We start from the raw sequence: 19,044 nt of genomic DNA, 5'->3' as shown, positions 1-19,044 counted from the left end.
ATGAAATGGAAGTAAGAAGATACAACTGAAACCTCATGTTGTTTTTCCCAGTCTACCATCTCTGATCTTCTAGTGTGTAACACAGATAAAAATATTTAATGTTTACATGTAACACTAATACCACATATTGTTTCAGGCTCTTAAGAGGTTTGAAAGTATACAGGATGCCATGAACATCTCAGAAGTGCTGAGTACAATACCCATTTATAAAAATAATTATGAGAAGAAATAATTTTAACAGACAAATAACCTACAGGTACACAAAAATAAAGCTGCTGTACTGGAATTCAGCGCTGCAGCAGATCTAGTGCTTCCTTCGCCCATTACACTACAATTGTTCAGGATCAGCAGATCTGCTCTTCTCATCTCTCACACTCCTCTTCAGAGAGCAAAACAGCCAACCACTGCTGTGTGTTACTTGCATTTACCATATAGTTGCAATACAGGTGGGCAACAGACTAACAAACCTAAACTACAAGTGCTTTCTGTTTGTTCTGCTTCGTTCACGCGTACAAAGCAACACACACTTTTCTTAAGGCCTAGCAGTAACAGAATGAACCGTGATGCTGCAGTGAGAGTCCTTGTCAGGTGTGCTCAAGTAAGTGACAGCCTGATCATCGGTGTCTACCTCCAGATGGTACATCTGCACAGCCTGCACTCCAGACTGTGCCAGAGTCTGGGCTCATGGCAGTGAAGACTTGCTGAGAAGCTACACGTACAAGCTACAGATGTTTAAGCTAGTTTAAGGTACTGATATCGCACTTCACCCTTTGCTCACCAGCTGTAACTATGACTTCCCTTGGGCTGGCACTGGTGCAACTGGGTCATGAGCTGGCTCACAGGGATGACTTGACAAGACACAGAACAGCTTGAAGCTCAAGCTGCAACCACCAAAACAGGCGTATGCTGCTGCAAAAGTACCTGTGCCTTCATGTCAGCATCTGTTTTGCAAAGTAGGACCACCTCCCGGCCAGCACTGGCTTGCAGGAATTCCATTTAGAAGTGGGTAAATCAGAGGCACTGCAATGACCACCAAGGTCAACAGAACCTTCAGCTGGACCTCTGAAAACTAAATGCTCCTGAATGTTTTAACCACATTAAAGGAGATTAAAGCACTAACTTTGAAACAAAGCATTGTTGATTTCCTCAGGGACAGAAAACTTGAACACAGGATAAAAACAAAAAGGCATATGCATCTTGTGCTTTAGTTTTGCTTGGTTTTTTAGTTTTTATCATTGTTTTGGGGTGTTGTGGTTTTTTTTTTTTTAATATAAGACTGCTGGACAATTCTTACATCTGGCTAGGAGAAAAACATCATCTTGCTCTCTGAATGCTTAGCATCTTTGTGTTTTTGGGAGCACGCTGTTAGCTGTCCATGACCAATCTCTCAACATGGCATTCAGTTTCCAAGCCTCTTCTACATGCCCCCTTTGAGGTTATTTAAATTCTTGTCAGCCTTCGCAAAACATTTGTATCACCTAGTTTGGGGAAACACAGGAACCTTTTAATGGCTTTAAATTTTGCTGCTGTATTTGTGCCTGCTGTGATACCGCTCTGAGAGATTGTTTTACCTTGGTTCTTTTGACAGCTCTTCTAACTACACTGAAAGCAACTTGTTGTGAAGAAATGAAACCATCTAATTCAATCACAGATTTCCCCCTGCCCCCCCAGCTTCTCACACATCTCTTAAAATGGACATCCATGTTAAGAAAGTAAGTAAAAAAATTAACCAAAGGCACACACATCTCAGAACATAATGTCTAAACCAAGTTTTAATCCCACGTCCTTCAGTAAAAAAACTGAGGTAGCATGGCATTCTCATCTATACAGGACCAGACTCGGCTGGGATACAAAAATTTAGAAATGTAAGAACAGTGGTCAGAATACAGATATGTCTATAAGAGCTAAGAATATCATTAGGCTTTTATTTTAAATGCGTAAAATATTTTATTAGCAACTATGGAAAATTTATGGCCTAGAGCTTGAAGAGTTTACCTAGATTTGTGAAGGTACTCATACCGAAGTACAATGCAAACCAACTTACATGCTAGTATCTTCTGTCCCTAAACTTTCATAGGTTTTTTTTTTTAATATACAAATAAACAAGATTAGCCATAAGGGAGTCATTTCTTCTCTGGCTGCTTCATGATATAAATTATGTTTTTCATCTTGGTTAATTATAGTATTTCAAGGAAGCACAGGATCTAACTTACTGCATAGCTACTGGTAATTGTACATTATTTCAAAAATAACACTATATTATGTGGGATAAGGTAACTCAGATGTTCTTTGCATGTAAAATTCTCTGGACTTGGGATTTAGGAAAACCTTTTCCTTTGAATTTTTTCAGGCAAACTCATTGAAAATGGACATTCAAGACTAAATGAAAGGTGGTTGGAAGCGTAACATAACTAAGCTTTTTACTTGTTCTTCTGTAGGAATTTAACTTTTTTAAAAGCTCTCAAGACAAAATCTGAGCAGCAGTTGGAGAAATACGTGGATCTAGAGGGAAGACAGGCAAGTATGAAGGGTATAAAATAGTAACATTGTCCAAGGAATATTATTAATAATTCCAAGTGTCTTAACAAAACATGAATTTTATTACAAGATACAAACAAAAGTTATCATCATAGTAACAATACTGTCAATTAACAACTCAGGCCAAGTAGTTTGATATATAAACCCAACGGTATTAGCTGGTACATTGGATTTTTTTAAATTTATTTTTAAGTAATCGCCTCCTGTTTCTTAAGTTTTTGTAGGAATTTTCCATTTAACTTGCAGAAATATTCATTAAGGCCACAGGAGGAAACATTTCAGAATGATACCCAAGTTTATTCCTGAAAGGATACAGAAACAAACAGTATTTAAGGCAAGAAATAATAATGTTCAGAGAATACTCTCTATGTACAGGCCAACATGAAGTTTGCTGTAACCTGAAATGGACGTATAAATGTTTCATTAAGAGAACACACTTATCAAGGCTTTCAGATGCAAGATACGCTTGAAATGAATGGGTGTCCAAACACATCTAGAGTTAAAAAGCTTGTTAAGGAATTAAAAATAAATAAATAATCAGAATACTAGTTACAGTTGAAATATTAACAAAATGCTCTGCTATAGTTATTGTATGTGAAATACATTAGGTATGTTTCACAATATTTAAATATGCTAATAATACACTTATAGCAAGATGTTCCCTGAGAACAAATTTAACAACAGAAAGTATTTCAGAAAGGCTGGAAGAAACTAGATAGTTAATTCAGGGGAAAAAAAATACTGGATTACTGCATTTAACTGGCACTAATACTTTGACACAAATATGTATTAAGTCTACTGTATTTCTCTCTGGCTGAACCTTAAAAGTAAAATTCAACATACTTAAAGCAAAATTAAAGCCTTACATACACTTTATTGAAAATGTAATCAATTATTATAGAGGCCTCTTTAAACTGTCCCACAACTCTTTACAGCAAATCTGCATTTTTTTTTAATACTTCGGATATTAATGGAAGGTGAACAGCTATCAGTGAAAATATATGTATGTAGGACACAAGCACCACTAAAAAGCCCTTTAATTTATGGGACATATGAAAGTGAAGTCATCAGGACTTGTACCTTGTGCTGGCGATACTTGGTGATTCTGCTCCAAGCCTACATCTTTCTAGCTGATTAGCCACAATTTGCCTTTCCACTTCCAGTTCTCTGGTAAGTCTTTGAAATTGGAGCTCCTGAAATTTCAAAATAAAAAGAAAAGCATTCTTGATGTTAAAAAATGGGTGTGGATTAATTTTGAAACAATCACTGTTTCATCACAATCAAGTTCCTTGTTCTGATTCTTCCTTAGTGGAATAAACTATTAGAGGATTAAAGTGGGAAATTTAATGGTTCTTTAAATCAGTGATTCATGCAAATACTGACTTATCACCTGTACAAAAGGAAAAACATGTTTAAGCATTTGTTAATTTTATTCCTCCTGCAATTAAAATTGTGTCTCCTTATGTTGCCACAATCTAAAAAAATCAGTGCCTATAAAGTCAGTCTTCAATTTCATCTATAAACAAGGTACACTAGAAAATACTGTATCCTAACCTTTCCAGCTGCAAAACTTGAAATCCTAAGCTATGCTATCAGAAACTTAAAATGTATTATTTCAGACTGGCTGAGGGTAGAGGTGTGCTATTTCACCTCTCGCCTTTTCAACTTTTGTTATGTTTCTTGGTCAAATGTACCAAACCTCAGCCTTTGTAAAAGGCTTTTAGTATGCAATGCTCAGAGGAAGACATGGGAAATAGAAGCACTGCACAGAATTGTTTGTATGTTATTAAAATCTGGAAACATTTTCTATAAACATGATACTCTGAAATCTATACTCTGTCATCAAGGGATATCAGTGATGTCCTCAACCACAGTTTTCTTTTATTAATGATAGAACACAATTTTATTGAGCAATTGTATTATTTTTCAAACTGATATTCTATATCCCCTGAAGTTTGTGTAAACTGTTCAATACTATTTAAAGATAGATGAACACCAATATTTAATAATCTCATGAAGCAAATCTTATAGACAAGTCAAATAGAGCACAGAAGCATTCCTTTAATACATAAATTACTAGTAAGGGTTTTTTTCTGAATTTACGTAATGTAATTGTACTACATAGCAGCTGCATGCCTTGCCATATTAATAATAATATATGAATGAAGGTGACTTTTAACGCAAACTATTCTTTCACACCTTACATTACATGGAGCAAGGCTTAAATACTTCACTTTCATTAATGGCCCCTGGAAGAGCTCTCTACTTGCAGTTTGTATCCCTTTTCAGTAAGGTGAAATGTGGTTCAGCAATGCACTCCTCAGCCTTCGGCAGTCTGCAAGTACTTTTCTACCTCACAGCTCCAGTTTTGGAGGTCTTCACAGCAGTGCAAATAAGAGGTGTAGTAAAAAAACTACTTTAAACCCAAGATTTACCTTGCAGAAGTAGGAGATAATGTTTTTTTTTTTTTCTACCAACAACACAATAAGATTACCTTCAAGAACCCCCACACAGAAAGCTAATTAGATTGGCCTGTTAAGAAGCTGCTGCCCCTCCCAGATGATATAAGGAATTGTAGACACTCTCAAACATTTCTTAGAGCTCACTACCCAAACTGAATAAACACATTGCAATATTCCAAACATTGGCCAGCAAAACCGTTTGCCTCTAGGACGTGAACTCACCCACTACTGTCACAGGACACAAGCATCCACAGAACAAGACTGCATTTTTCTACTGTTGCTCTACTAAGACCAGTTCAACAGAACAGAATATGCTGTAGTTCTGTTAAAAATAAATATGCAAACCACGGGAGCAGCAGGAGGGAGATGTCATCCTCGACCTCCTCCTGGCCACCCCTTCCATTACGCTGGCATTTACTGTCAAGCTTCAGCATTAGAAAAGCTTAGCACAGTCAATGCTCAGACATGAAAGAGCATTTTAGGACATACGTCCTAAACTTGGATTTTATTAAAACCTGCATTTAGACAGAATTCTAAAGCTAAATCCTTTTAATCCTGAGATCAGATATGAAAATCCCCACGAACATGATAAGCTGAGGGCCACAGGAAATCTTTTGGGCCTGTATATGGACTAGAAAGTATGAATAACACCAGGTTTGTTCAAGATGAAACTGCATTCAACAGCAGAGACCCAGTCATCACAGTCTGATACCAGGTCTTAGCATGATTCAACCTCATGTTATATGAAAGTGGCACATATGCACCCTGCCAGCTCATTTGGACAGTCTGTCTTTTGGAGAGAAAATATTAAAAAGCGTTTTAAGCAAAAGAAGTCAAATTTATAAGTAAGAATTTCTTTTCCAATTCTGAATATAGACAATGCATCCATCTAAAAGCTGATTCACCAGCCAGTCATTAACATGCTAGTGGAGAATGACGTGATTTTCAAAAAAAACCCATTCAGATGCTGACACTCTGTAGGTGTTGAAGCAAACGTCAGCAAGACAAGCTTTTCCCCAAATAAACGACAATGTATTATATAGCATGTAACAAACATAAATCTTTAAAATAAAAGAATATTGCACTGCTTGTTTGCAGAAATAATATAGAACATTTATGCTATGCTTAAAGCTGTTTCCCGTTCCTTACTTTTAAATCAGTATTTAAATAGCAATCATTGATACAAACTATGAATTTGAACACGAGAGTCAAGTTGCCTGTTATTTACTGATCTTCTAATTAGATGAATAAAATAAAACATATGCTAGCCATTATTTGCTTACATTCAACCAATCTACTCATTTGCCTTTTCATTACAGGCAGAGGCATTAATGAAAACAACACTATTCTAGAAAATATTCTTAATACATTCTGTGAATACACGTTCATGTGAGACATCTCCTCCCTTTGCTGTCTTCTCCTACACTCCTAACACCATCATTTACACCAGCTCACACTATTTCTGCAGGAAGGCATGCTGTAACGCAAATTTTACCGCTAGGCAACTTTTGCCATTTTGCATTCCAGACAGAAAAAATTACCAAAAGTAAATTACCAAATCCTACAAAAAGGTTGGCATTGTCTAGAAAGCCTTTTTACATAAAGGTAATCAATTAAAAAGCAGCATGTAACAAAGGAAACAGAACACAGCTCCAATTCCAACATTACAGTGGCAGAAACCAGACACACAAAAGGAAAAATAAAAATCCAGGCTTGTCAACCAAGCTCCCATCTAAATGATCACAGCTTTTCAAACTGATTTGTCCACACTTCTGTCCTAAAAGTGTTTAAGAGATAAAACAGTTACTTGAGATCATCAGAAAAAAATCAATTTTTAGATTTTACAAGTGTAAAACCATTACAGGTTTAAAAGACAAAAAAGTCCCACTGAAACTAAAAGAACGACCAATGCAAGCTACGTCTTCTCTAAAACACTACAGAAAAGGGAACAAGACAAAATACAGAAGTTACAGTGGAAGAATATATTGCAGAATCCCCTCCCTCAACTTGCTTCGTTTGATGCAGCCTGCAATAAAGCTGGCTTTCCAGGCTGAGAGTGCACATTGCTGACTCATACCCAATTATTTGTCCACCAGGATGCCCAAGTCCTTCTCTGCAGGGCTGCTCTCAATTCATTCATCCCCCATTCTGTACTGGTACCTGGGAATGTCCTGAACTAGGTGCAGGACCTTGCATTTGGCCTTTTTGAACTTCGTGAGGCTCATGCTAGCCCACTCCTCAAGCCTAAGGTCCCTCTGGGTGACAATTCTTTCATCTAGCAAAGCGAATCAACTGCATCACTCAGCTTGCTGGCACTTGCAAGCTTGCTGAGGGTGTACTCAATCCCACTGTCTATGTAAAGATGAAGACAGTAAACTGTACTGGTCCCATTATGGGCACTTAAGGGACACCACTCATTACTGGTGTCCAGTTAAGACATTGAGCCATACTATAACTCTTTGGACACGGTCATCCAGTCAATTCCTTACCCATCACACAGTCCATCCAACAAACCTGTCTTTCTACAATTTAGTGGCAAGAATGTTGTGGGAGGCCATATCAAAGGCCTTACAGAAGTCCTGGTAGATAACATCAGGAGCTCTTCCCTTGTCCACTGATGCAGTCACTCCATTGTAGAAGGCCACCAGATCAGTCGGGCACGATTTGCCCTTGGTGAAGCCATGATGGCTGTCTCTAACCACCTCCCTGTCTTCCTTATCTTTCAACATGTCTTCCAGAGGACATCTGTTCCATGATCTCACTGGGCACTGAGGTGAGGCTGACTGGTTGCTAAGTTCACAGGGTACTCCTTTTTACTCTTCTTAAAAATGGCTGTGTTATTTCCTTTTTACCAGCCACCGGCGTCTTTACCTGACTGCCCTGACTTCTCAAATTATGACCGAGAGTGGCTTGGCAACTACATCAGCCAATTCCCTCAGAACCCTGTGATGCATCTGATCAGGTCCCATGAATGTGCGTGTTGAGGTTCCTCAGGTGGTCTCAGATCTGATCTTCACTTACAATGGGAGGAAGATGTACCTGCCTTGAGGTTCAGGGTTTTCAGAAGTGTGCGAAGAGATTACCATTGAAAACTGAGGCAAAAAAATTACTTTTAAAAACTAAATTACTTCTAGTTAACTTAACTGAAAGCATCACGGTAGGAAAAGGGAACAATTATTTTCTTTTTCTGCTGATAATTCATTTTCTAATTTGATATAATCTCTTACATGCAGTTTGCTCTTCACAGTGAGAGTGGTAAGCTCTGCCTAGAAAAGGATAATTTGGTTTTGACTGGCAGAATGATGCGAAGAGATACACACTTAGTATTGGAGTATTGTGTGGCCTGCCCAGTGTTCTTAATACACACCATTTTTCTCTTAAAACCCCCAACATTGCGATACAAAATTTGTATAGGTAGTTGCACAACTTCTGAAGTAACAAATTGCCCATTTAAGTAAAAAGGCCTGTTTTTAATTCACAATGCAAAAATCCAAAGCCAGTTAAAACAAAAGAACTGTACTTCTATTTTTCTTGGGGGTGGAAGAGGTGAATGAAACAAATGGACTACATAGCAGGAAGTTTTACTTCATGTATTTATACTATGTTTAAAAAGCAAAACTTGCTAGTACTCTATCAGAAAACCTGTGCTAAGTAGAAATAAGGGGAAAAAAACACCAAGCCATGTTTAGCCACTTGTTCTGGGGTACATGTACTGTTGATTTTTTGGACCAACACTCGGTTGTCTATTTACAATATTCTTCATAACTTTATAATTTTGGTCTTGACAAAAAAAATAAAAAATCACAGCACACTGAACTGCAAAGGTGTAAAAAGCACGCAACTAATTTGCCATTTTAAAATCATTCTGATGCTTAGGAAAATCAAATGTATTTTTGCAAGTCCAAGCAAAGCAGCAAAAAAGATAATTCAGCTCTATTTTCTAATCTGAGCAATATTCTTATGTGTGCAGCCTATGGTCCTAACGAAGCAGCAAAATTTACATACTTTTTGAAACAATGAGTGCTGACTTTTGTATGTCTTCTTAAATTTGGTATCTGCAGCTGTAGGTGACGTCTTAAATATCTATATAAATATGTAAGAGGAATAATTTTAGAGGTACCATGTTCTTTAGAGCTGGAATACCTCATGTTCTTTTTTTGTAGCTTAAATCATCATACTGTTATAGAAAACTAAGTCCTAATCAATTCCAAGTGCATTGATCACCTTCATAGTTTATGCTTCCTTATAATGACATTTTATACCACTCTGAATGGATACCTACCATCACCACGTTTACGTATCAGACAGTATACTATTTATTGCGGGATTCTATTTGAATTTGTTTCTCTAGCCACTTCTCTGAAAGCAGTGGGAGAGCATGCATCTTGAACACGATGCTAGCAACAAAGAGAAGCTGCTGCCCTAGGCAAAAATCACAATTAACTGAATTTTATACTACTACCTTGTGACAAAATGACATGACAGAAGTCAAACAAAAAATTAATAAGCTTGTTTTCATTTGCAGAAGAATATACTAGAATTGTAGATTACAGAACATGTTACCATCCTGCATTAAAAGGACCAACCAAATCCTGTAAAAGATACACACTGTGATGCCTTGGCCAGAGCTGCTACTTTTCCAAAATTATTCAATATACATCAAAGGGGGAAAAAAGCTCTATAATTCTATTCACAGGTTTTATATTTATAACCTAAATTCCACTGCAAAGCCACAGACTGTATTTCTTAATACGAAGCTACAAAAAATGCCGGCCTTAAATACAATTACATTTAAGGAACAGGAAACACACACATATTTCAAGAAAGATCAGAAAGCAACTTGCTGTGGAAAGGCAATCATGCAGACTACAGACAGATCAGCTTCCGTGAGCGAAACCCAAAATCCATCCAATTTTAGAACTGTGTCATGTCCTTTTGGAGGCTGAGGTTCCTGGAGCAGGGACAAGCCTTGCGTAGGGTGTCATCATTGTAGTGTATACCCCAGGTGACCAACAACAGCTCTCACTTGGCAAGCTCTGCCAAGTGGTAACTTGTCTGCAGCAATGTTGAGATCTCACTCAAGAAGACACTTCAAGGTCTTCATTGCTGCCAGACACAGGTGAGACAAGTTACACCTATCCCAAAAACAAAATACTATTTTCATTTGAAAGCCAAGTACCTCTGACAGGCTTGTGGCTCCCTGACAAGGAACATAGCTGCCAACACACTATGCTGGGCTAGTAACAGCAAATACTTGAACACAGGTAAGTAACGGGACTGTAATTGGTACTACTGACCATGAAGACTGTCATTCTTCTGTTGCAAGCTTTGGATAGTAAAAGAGGCAATTCTGTGCTTTCTATCTGCATCCCATTATGATACCATATTGCAGAGATTCAGCATTTTCATTTTTGTTAACAAGGAACTTTGATGCCTCAGCAATGTGGATGAGGAGTCTACATTCACAATATTGAAAAATAAAAATTACTTTCTTTCTGCCCTGTTGTGATTTGAAAACTTCCAGCAAAACACAGATAACTTAAAACTTTAAGCGAACGGTGGTCCAGCTGGCTAACTGAAGGTAACTGAAAGAATCAGCAGCAATGGCACAAGCAGTGAAGACAACTCACAAACTCTTCTTGAATAGTACATGACGGGCTAGTCAGACCAGGATCGGGCAGTTGGGACATCTGAGAGAGAAGATGCCATTGGCAGAGAGATGCATCTCTTAGAGCTTCTTGGCCTCCACCAGCTCTCTATGGTTGCTGTGGTAGAAAAGAGGCCTAGGATGGGATGTTATTTCGAGTGGCAGTAACACTGGGAGATGCTAAGTTGCTTCAATTGCCAAATGCCGCTGTCTTTGTGAAATACTAAGAAGGTAATTGTAAGCTAAACTAGGAAATGTTTTCCTAATCATAAAAATGTTGCCTGTTGAACAACTGTGAAAGTTCGAATGGTGCTAAAGAAAAAATGTCCAAATTACATTCTGGACATTTTTATGATACAAGTGTGCAACAAAGAAGAGGATAAACAAAATCAAGTTCACTTATACCTTCTTTCACATTAACCTCCTTCATTGATCTATGTTCTACCTGTCTCCACTTGCTGTAATTCAGAGCTAGATCAAGCATCTGACCACTACTTAAAAGCACACTGAATAATGTGCTTTTCCAACATGAATATCAAACTGCAGTGACCTAATAGTATTTAAATTCTCTACCAGAATCTGTTGAGAAAAAAACCCTGTACTTTTAACTAACCATATTAGATCAACCTTAACATTTTCTGTAAAAATAAAGTTTACCCATGCACACAACTGCATTTGCATGCTTTCGGTATCTCAGTATCTTCCAAAACAGAAGACAAAAGATAAAAAATTGGACAGGGTAAAGAGAATCACAGATTACAGGATCTGAAATGAGACAGCTACAATTATTGGCTGATCACACTTACTCTGTATTCAACAGCAGTAGACCATTAAAGCCCTTAATACTTTTATGCCTGCATTGTTCACCAGTCTGGCAAAACAGTTTAGTGCTGCTCTAGCTGATGAGGGATCAAAATTTAAACAATTCATAGAAAGCTTACTCTTAGTCAATGGTAGAAAGGAAGAACTGGCTACATTTCAGCAGCATCCTCTTTGGAAACTGTTACAATACTATTTATTCTTTTTTTAATTGGTGCTGAGGCTAAGGAATCTAATCACTCTGCCTGCTGGTGATTTAAGAGTTCAGCTGCTGCTGAGTAGATAGGCTGGTAATCTAAACGTAAGTGTTACAAAAGGTACAAATACTCCAGTATATTTCAGGGGTACACATAGTTCTAGGCAGGCTCTTTTCCAGGGGGAATTTCTCCTCAGATACCTGACAGTATATGCTACAAAGACTAATTAATTTCTAGACTTTTACATGAATAAAGTAGTACACAGAATTTTGATTAAGGAAATGAGTTAGCCATTTCATCTGAGACAGGAGTGGCATATATTTTGCCCTAGAATAAGAGCCTTGGGAAATGGATTTCTCAGACTTGATTCACCAAGACATAATAGTTGTAAAACAGCAGAAACAGTAAACTTCAAAGTTTTGGGATTAAATAGGGAAGAATTACCTATGCAATTGAACATAATATTAATAGAGTTGGAGAAAAAACAGTTCTTCCAGTCATTCAGAAAATGTTGACAAAGATTTTTGTTGCACCCATGCAAAACTTGGAAATCCATTTCATAAAAATTACTGCCTTCATTTCAGAGCCGATACATGTTAATCCACCTAATTGATCACTAGACACATGCAAATCATAATTTCAAAGTAAGACTGTTAAATTTTTGTGCTTAATTACTTAAAGTGCATTTAGCAAGTCTTTTTTTCAGGTATCTTGTTGAAGTGACATGTCTACACAGTTGCATTACAGAATACTTGATATAAAGCACCACATACCTGAACTGCTGAAGAAATCTCCCAAATTTAATTTCAAAATACTGTCATTCTAGTAAAGATGTTTTTAAACATGCAATAATAAATTCTTTGATGTATGGAGAATGCATTCTTTCCTTCATTTCCACCTGAAAAACTTGGGGTTTTGCCTTCTCCCCCTCCCAGAAACCATATAAAAAACATCTCAAGATCCATGTAAAGAATTCAGTACTTAAACAATAAAGAACAGAAAAAAAGCAAAGTGCACACTTTCAAAATACATGCTGTGGTTCAATACAGTCATACAAAAGGGAAAAAGATTCTGCTCAAGTGTTGCAAAAAAGTGAACACTTCCAGGAAAACAGTCATAAATCTCTTGGGTTTATCTGAAAGCATACCAAATCATTCTCGCTCTATTGTCACCTATATACAAAAGAAAAGGTGAAAAGTTGTCCATCTTCAGGTGTCAAAAAACTAGATCCAAGAACAGAGAAACAAAAAAACCTCCATGACACTGCTGCAAGCGCTTCTGTCTTAGCAAAGTAACTAACACCAGCATATTGATATTACTTTTTAAAACTGGATTGATGGGTAATTTTTTCTGCAAGACCTTTTCTCTCAGCTCCATCACTGAAAAGGGAAACTAACAAGCTAAGCAGGAAACACACAATTCCAAACGATCCCATTTAATCTTGCCAGCCCCAATTCATTCATTCCAAATTCAGCAGCACATGGCTTGCATGTGTAAAGCAGCAGTGACTCCACAAATTTATCTGGAGTAGTTGGCAACCAGATGCCCCTACATTCCAACCCCCCAAAGAAGTTACTGATATGATGTTGCCCCTATGATTTTTTTAACGACTTGCTATTTTAGTGTGAAAACACTCGATTTACTTTTAATACAGATAAAAGACTCCCTATGGAACTCAACTAAACTTTTATCCAAATATTCCCCAGGATTCAGATATACAGACATGTATGTTTCAATGCTTTAGTTTTACTTAAAACTTGTTTCAGCATTTCCAAAGATACTTCTGTCCATTATAGCATGGAAACTTTGTAACATTTTGGAAGTTAAACACATGTTTTGCAAAACCCCTCAAACTACTACCTTCAGAACAAACCCACAGTAAACAACCCTCTCTCCAAACAACCACTCCTCCAAAACTCCCCCACATCCAAAAAACCCACAACACATCATCAAATCCATTAAAATAAATAAAAAGGCCAAAATATGTTTCAGTATCATTACAGGTAGCCTTAGGATTTAATTCCGCTACAACAGCTGCAATTTATACAAGTCAGTCCTTCCCTTTTTCATCCAAAAGTATATCCACTAGTGTATCTGAAACACAGTAACTTAAGCTGGTAAAAGAACTATCCCCTCCACACCAATCAAAGCCATTAAATGGTGGTTGTCTCATCATTTATACTAATTAGGGATGTGTCTTCACATTAAAACAAAACTTGAGCTTCGTCAGAAAAGCACAAAGCTGTAGTAATCTGAATTTCTTCACAGACTACAATTGTTCTGCACATATTATAACACTAAAAGTGAAATGAAATGGTTTTTTCCTAAAATATAACCGAAGGAGATTTACGTAGCCATCTGACAATTTTGTCTCAGTGACAGACTGTTCAGAGCTCAGAGGATACAGTCTAGTTTGGTAAAAAAGTTGCTTTAAACTGATTTGGGTTCACAGGAAAAGAAACAAAGAGAGTTTATTTAAAGTGGCTTGTAGGGGTTCATAGACTAATTAGTGCCACTTTTTATATAATCTTATCTATGCCACTATGGTAGAAAGCTCAACAAATTTTTCTGCCTGTTTCCTAACTAGTGTAGTAATTTTAATTTTTTATGAAGTTAAAATCTTACATAATTTGACAAGTAATAATAAAGGCTTTTCTGAATTGTGTTCCCGCTGCAGTAAATGTTTCTGCAGTAACAAAGTTAAGGTGCAGCAACTCTTTTTTTACAAACACAGAACTACTGCAAATAAAGACAGATTCCTGTACAAAAGGAAGTTAAAGCACTACAAACAGCATAGTAGTTTCTGTTCAAGCTTAATAAAGTAAATAGCTGCACTGGAAAATATTCTGTTCTGGGCTTTATGCCATACAGGAAGGGTGTTGGAATATGTCAGTGTCCATAATTATTGTCAACAGAAAAAATACAAGAAAGCAACAGTTCAGCTCCTAATTCTTTCACATTACCATTTTAAAGTGAAGTACAATTTACATCTTCTTCTCCCTTGTATTCATGCTAATGTGTTTATACATTTTAAAGTTAAGCTACAGTTTTGAAGTTTGTGTTTCATTAAGTATTGAACACCATTTTAAACTTCTTTTTTCCTTTCATCACAAGTTACTTAATAGTCCACATACTTAATAGCTTTTTTTATGAATGGAAAGGGGAGGTGGTTTTAACCTCCTTTTTAAATGAAGAAATATTCCATTATCATTTTTTCTCTAAGGATAAGAAAAAGATAACATTTCCTGGGTAGGAAAGGGAATGCTAACAACGGCTTTTTACTGTATACTTATGTATCAACCTATTACAGACAATGCTGTCATAATTGTATGTTCACAGCTTAAACAATTGCTATTGCATGAAAACCGCACAAAAGCAATTCTGGACAATAATCACAGCAGTCAGGTTATTGGCTGGTGATCACTAATAATTACAGTACTGCCATTTATTGCAAAGCTGCTCATCAACTAAGCTAGCATTATGAGCATGTTATTGGTGAACTGCAAAATAATATGAACCAACTTAAAATCACCACAAATGTACTTTTAAGCAAACGAGTTCTAATTTACATTTGTGATAAGCTAAGATGGGCACAAGGCAAACTGCTGTCTCAGACAAGAAGTGGCTTAAGATCACTGGAACTCAGTTGCCTGGGATTACTTATATCTTGATAGCTTCCAGCATTAATATCCTTCTCATTGGAAGATTTAATAATATGAGTTGCTATTGTCACCTTATAATACTTTTGAAACTATTAATTTAGTCATGAAAATAAAGATTCAAATTCCATTATCCTGCATAAAATCTTCATTTAAGAATGAGGGTTCTATGGGTAAGAAATCTCTTCATACCAAGACAATATAACCTAACTCTCAACTTTTTAAAAAAATACAAATATGGGACAACATATGAGAACTAATACATCAAGTGGTTGCATTCAGAGTTAATATATTGAATCAAGCACTGATTTATCTTAAAAGAAGTTCTGAAACAGAGACAGCAAAGCAGATTTATTCTGAAATTCAGATGCTAAAATTTACATATTACGCCAAGAATGACAATAATTATTTCTAGTTCTGACAGTGAAAGAAAAACTAACACTTCTCTCTGTGTTCTTAGAAAACAAACAAACAAAAAAAAACCCAAGAAGAAAAAAACCGACAAACCCAAAAACTGTAGCTAGAATGTTTCTTTGTAAAACTGCAGTTTTTCCTCCCTTGAATGACCTTTACAAATCATGGCATAACTTGATTTCAAACACAATCTTACGCTCCCTATTGAGACTATCACCAAGATAAAAATCCATAAAGTGTTGCAGATTTAAAATATATTACTACCTTGGTACTGATAACTGAAACCAAATTCAAAAGTTTAAAATTTACTCTTTAACAAAATACAATTAATCATACCAAATCTTTATGGGCAAATTTCTGTAAAACTGTACACAACTCTGCAGAATGTACAAAAAGAACTGGTTTTCAGTGTTGCAAACTTCTGCACTAGCTTTTCTTTTTTACACAAGAGACCTGCATTTTCAGTCTGATTTACGACAATAGTGCATATTTCCAAGGGATACAGAATACCATAATAATGCTTCTGTTCAATGCAATTAAATGAACCCTTTATATTCAGATTCTAACATTCTGATACACAAAATATGCTATACTAACTCTAGGCAACACGTTTTAGAAACCAATTTTTTTCCCCAGCAATGCAATAAGTAGCAATGGTTAAGTCCACAACGCACACTGTTTCTGAATGGCTGAAAACAAGGTATATACCTGTTCCTTTACAGAAGCTAAAATGGTAGTGGCAGTAGTCTCTGGTTCCATGCCTGGGCCTGTGGAAGTTTCCCGTGTTGTCTGCGGCAGACCCTCCTCCACCATTGGGGTCTGCTCAGGGGCTGGCATTTTGCCTGTAATAACAATATTTTACAATAGTTTACATTTTGAGTCAGTGATGTTTAATATTCAAGTTTTCAGGATTATAAATTTGTCTTTTATTCTAAAACCTTTCCAAACAACTAAACTAGCAAAGAACTTTGTATTATTAATGTCAATGTGTTGCTATTACTGTGCTTCATCTTCACAAACTGAAATCAGAACTACATACAGAACGTGATGGTCAGGTAGGCGCAAGCAGGCAGCACGATGTTTAAAGATTATTTTTAAAATACTATTTTGTGGTAGTTACTAGAAGTAGCAAAATCCAAGATGTGTGGCAAAATACTGTTGTTAAACATTAAGAACACCTAGGAACAGTAAAAGTCTACTTTTTTTTTTTTACTTTACGTGCAGTTTTTAGCATAAAAACATGACATGTGAGAGCAGAATGCTTTGCTGTTAGGAACAAACCATGGAAGAGACTAATTATGGTAATAAAAAAAAATGTGAATAAAGCTTCTAGTGCTCTTTTTGCAAAAGAGGAAATTAAAACACTGAAGTTAAACCAATTGCTCTGGGCTACAGATAGTGTGGAAAGGACCAGCAGGATTAGCGTTCAAGAATCCCAAGCTTCATTATTGCAGAGGCAGCACACTAACGATTTCAGTACATGTAAAAAAGGCAATTAATTTATTTAACTACAGAAGTCACTATTAACTAATATTACAGAAGTAGATATGAAGTGTGTTTAACACTTTTAAAACAGCAAGTAGGTAGTATTCGTGCAGCTTCTACACATACATCATGCTTTAATTTCCTTCAGAATAAAGAAAATAAAGCTCATGAGGTCTAATGTTAGAAGTAGTCAGTATTTCTGATTTTAGATTTCCAGAAGAGACCCACTCAATATTCCTAGAGCCAAATATGAACAGCAGTTTTCTTCCCTTCATTTCACAAAGATCAAGGAGCAGCTTACACTGCAAACGGACTCCAAGGCTGGGAATGGACTCATAAGACCTCTCAGTCCTGACTTGTTTTAACCACGACCATCCCTTCTCCACCACCTGCCTTTTAAATGCTGAATCAGCATAAAGCTGGGCACACAATACCCTAAAAGACACAGAACAACCTACAAGACTGGCGATTGTGCTGTAAAGCTGTGTGTTCCTGATTTGCTTGGAAGAGCAGTTGAGCTGACCCTCAAGGGATCTCTTCTGCAATCACCGTACAAAATCACTCATCCTCCTGGGACACTTTCTGCACTTGTGCCTAATAGACAGAGGCCAAGCACAAGTAAAGCACTATGTTGTCAGAGGACTTCTATGCTACTACAGGCAGCCTTGGGCAACGAAGGGAGACAATGTAAGAAGTTGTACTTTCATTCTGCTTCATGTACAGCAGCATGTGCACTGTCAGAGGGGTGACTTCTGTTCAGGCTTACAAGCCACTTCAAGTGCATTAGCTGGCAGTCATTATTAACCACGCTACTCTAGTCTGCTAAAAGAGCCAGTAACAGAGTTAATGGGCAGCTTCGCATCAGCCACTAAGGCAATCAAACTGCTTCAGGAAACTAAAGCGAGGTGAGCAGCGAGAGGCAGCGGAGCGGTCACACGGGTAACACCGGCTGCAGGACCCTGGTCACTCTGCAGCTTACCTACCACTGCGAGTGGAAAAAGAAAAGCTGCTTCTAAAGGCACGTCCGAGCAGCAGCCTCACAGGGCTCGGCGGCTGCCTGGAGAAGGGCCTCTCCCCACCTCAGCGACTGCACGGGTGGCACCGGGAGGCTGCCCAGCGCCTGAAAAGGGTCTGTACCAACAGCCTGTCCTCACCTTGTGGCCGTATGGCATTTACCTTCCGGAACAAGGAAAAAGAAATCGCACCCAATCGCCAGGTTTCCGGCGTCGGGACTGGGGGAGAGGTGAGGAGGCTGGTTCAGTCACACAAAGCACAGCTCCCTGGCCTTCCCTGGCCTCACCTTCCAACGGGCAGTAAGGGCCTCGCCACGCTCTGCCCCTTCTCCTCGGCCAACAAAACGAAGCCCCAAGCTGCCTTTCGTCCTCCCCCACCACAGCCACAGCCCCGCCGGCCCCAGCGCGGCCCGCCCCGCCACCTCGCCCCCTGAGGGCGACGCCCCGCCGCCGCCGCGCTACCGCGTGAGCCCTCCCCCTGGTGCCGGGGCTCTGGCGAGAGACCGGGGTCGCCAGCAGGAGAACGGCCGCCGCCCGCCGGCCCTCCCCTGCCTGCGGCTCCTGGCCGCTCCCCGCGCCGCCCGCCGGGGCTGCGCTGCAGGGCTGCGGGAGGGCCCGGCGCCGCCGGCGGGGAGGCGCGGGAGCGGGCACCGCCGAGGCCTCCAGCCGCCACGGCAGCGAGAACGAGGGTGGTCTGTTGACAGGATGAACGACAGGGAAGAGCGGAGCAAGAGCGGAGCAAAGGATAGCCACCATTTCTTCCACTGTTTCTTAATCACACCCCGCCAATCTCAATCTGTGCCGAAAGAC

The 19,044-nt window shown here is 38.3% G+C and overlaps 1 protein-coding gene across 5 annotated transcripts in view; it reads right to left on the bottom strand.

Annotated features, from left to right (window-relative positions):
• The window catches only part of PKP4 (plakophilin 4), a 101,443-nt gene that overhangs the window by 56,328 nt on the left and 26,071 nt on the right, over positions 1–19,044 (bottom strand). For 2 of the 5 annotated variants that reach the window (XM_055718586.1, XM_055718587.1), the window contains exons 2-3: positions 16,445–16,578; positions 3,619–3,731 (exon numbers count right to left, since the gene is read on the bottom strand). In XM_055718586.1, coding sequence (XP_055574561.1) covers positions 3,619–3,731; positions 16,445–16,573 — 242 coding nt within the window. In that variant the 5' untranslated portion in view covers positions 16,574–16,578. Of the gene's footprint in view, positions 1–3,618; positions 3,732–16,444; positions 16,580–19,044 lie in introns of those variants that run through there. The other 3 variants (XM_055718589.1, XM_055718588.1, XM_055718590.1) reach the window with 3 other exon arrangements.

This window comes from Falco cherrug, chromosome 8 (genome assembly GCF_023634085.1).
Source record: "Falco cherrug isolate bFalChe1 chromosome 8, bFalChe1.pri, whole genome shotgun sequence".
Lineage (NCBI taxonomy): Eukaryota > Metazoa > Chordata > Aves > Falconiformes > Falconidae > Falco > Falco cherrug.
The sequence above is the reverse complement of the archived record's forward strand: the minus strand, read 5'-3'. Positions and strand labels throughout refer to the sequence as shown.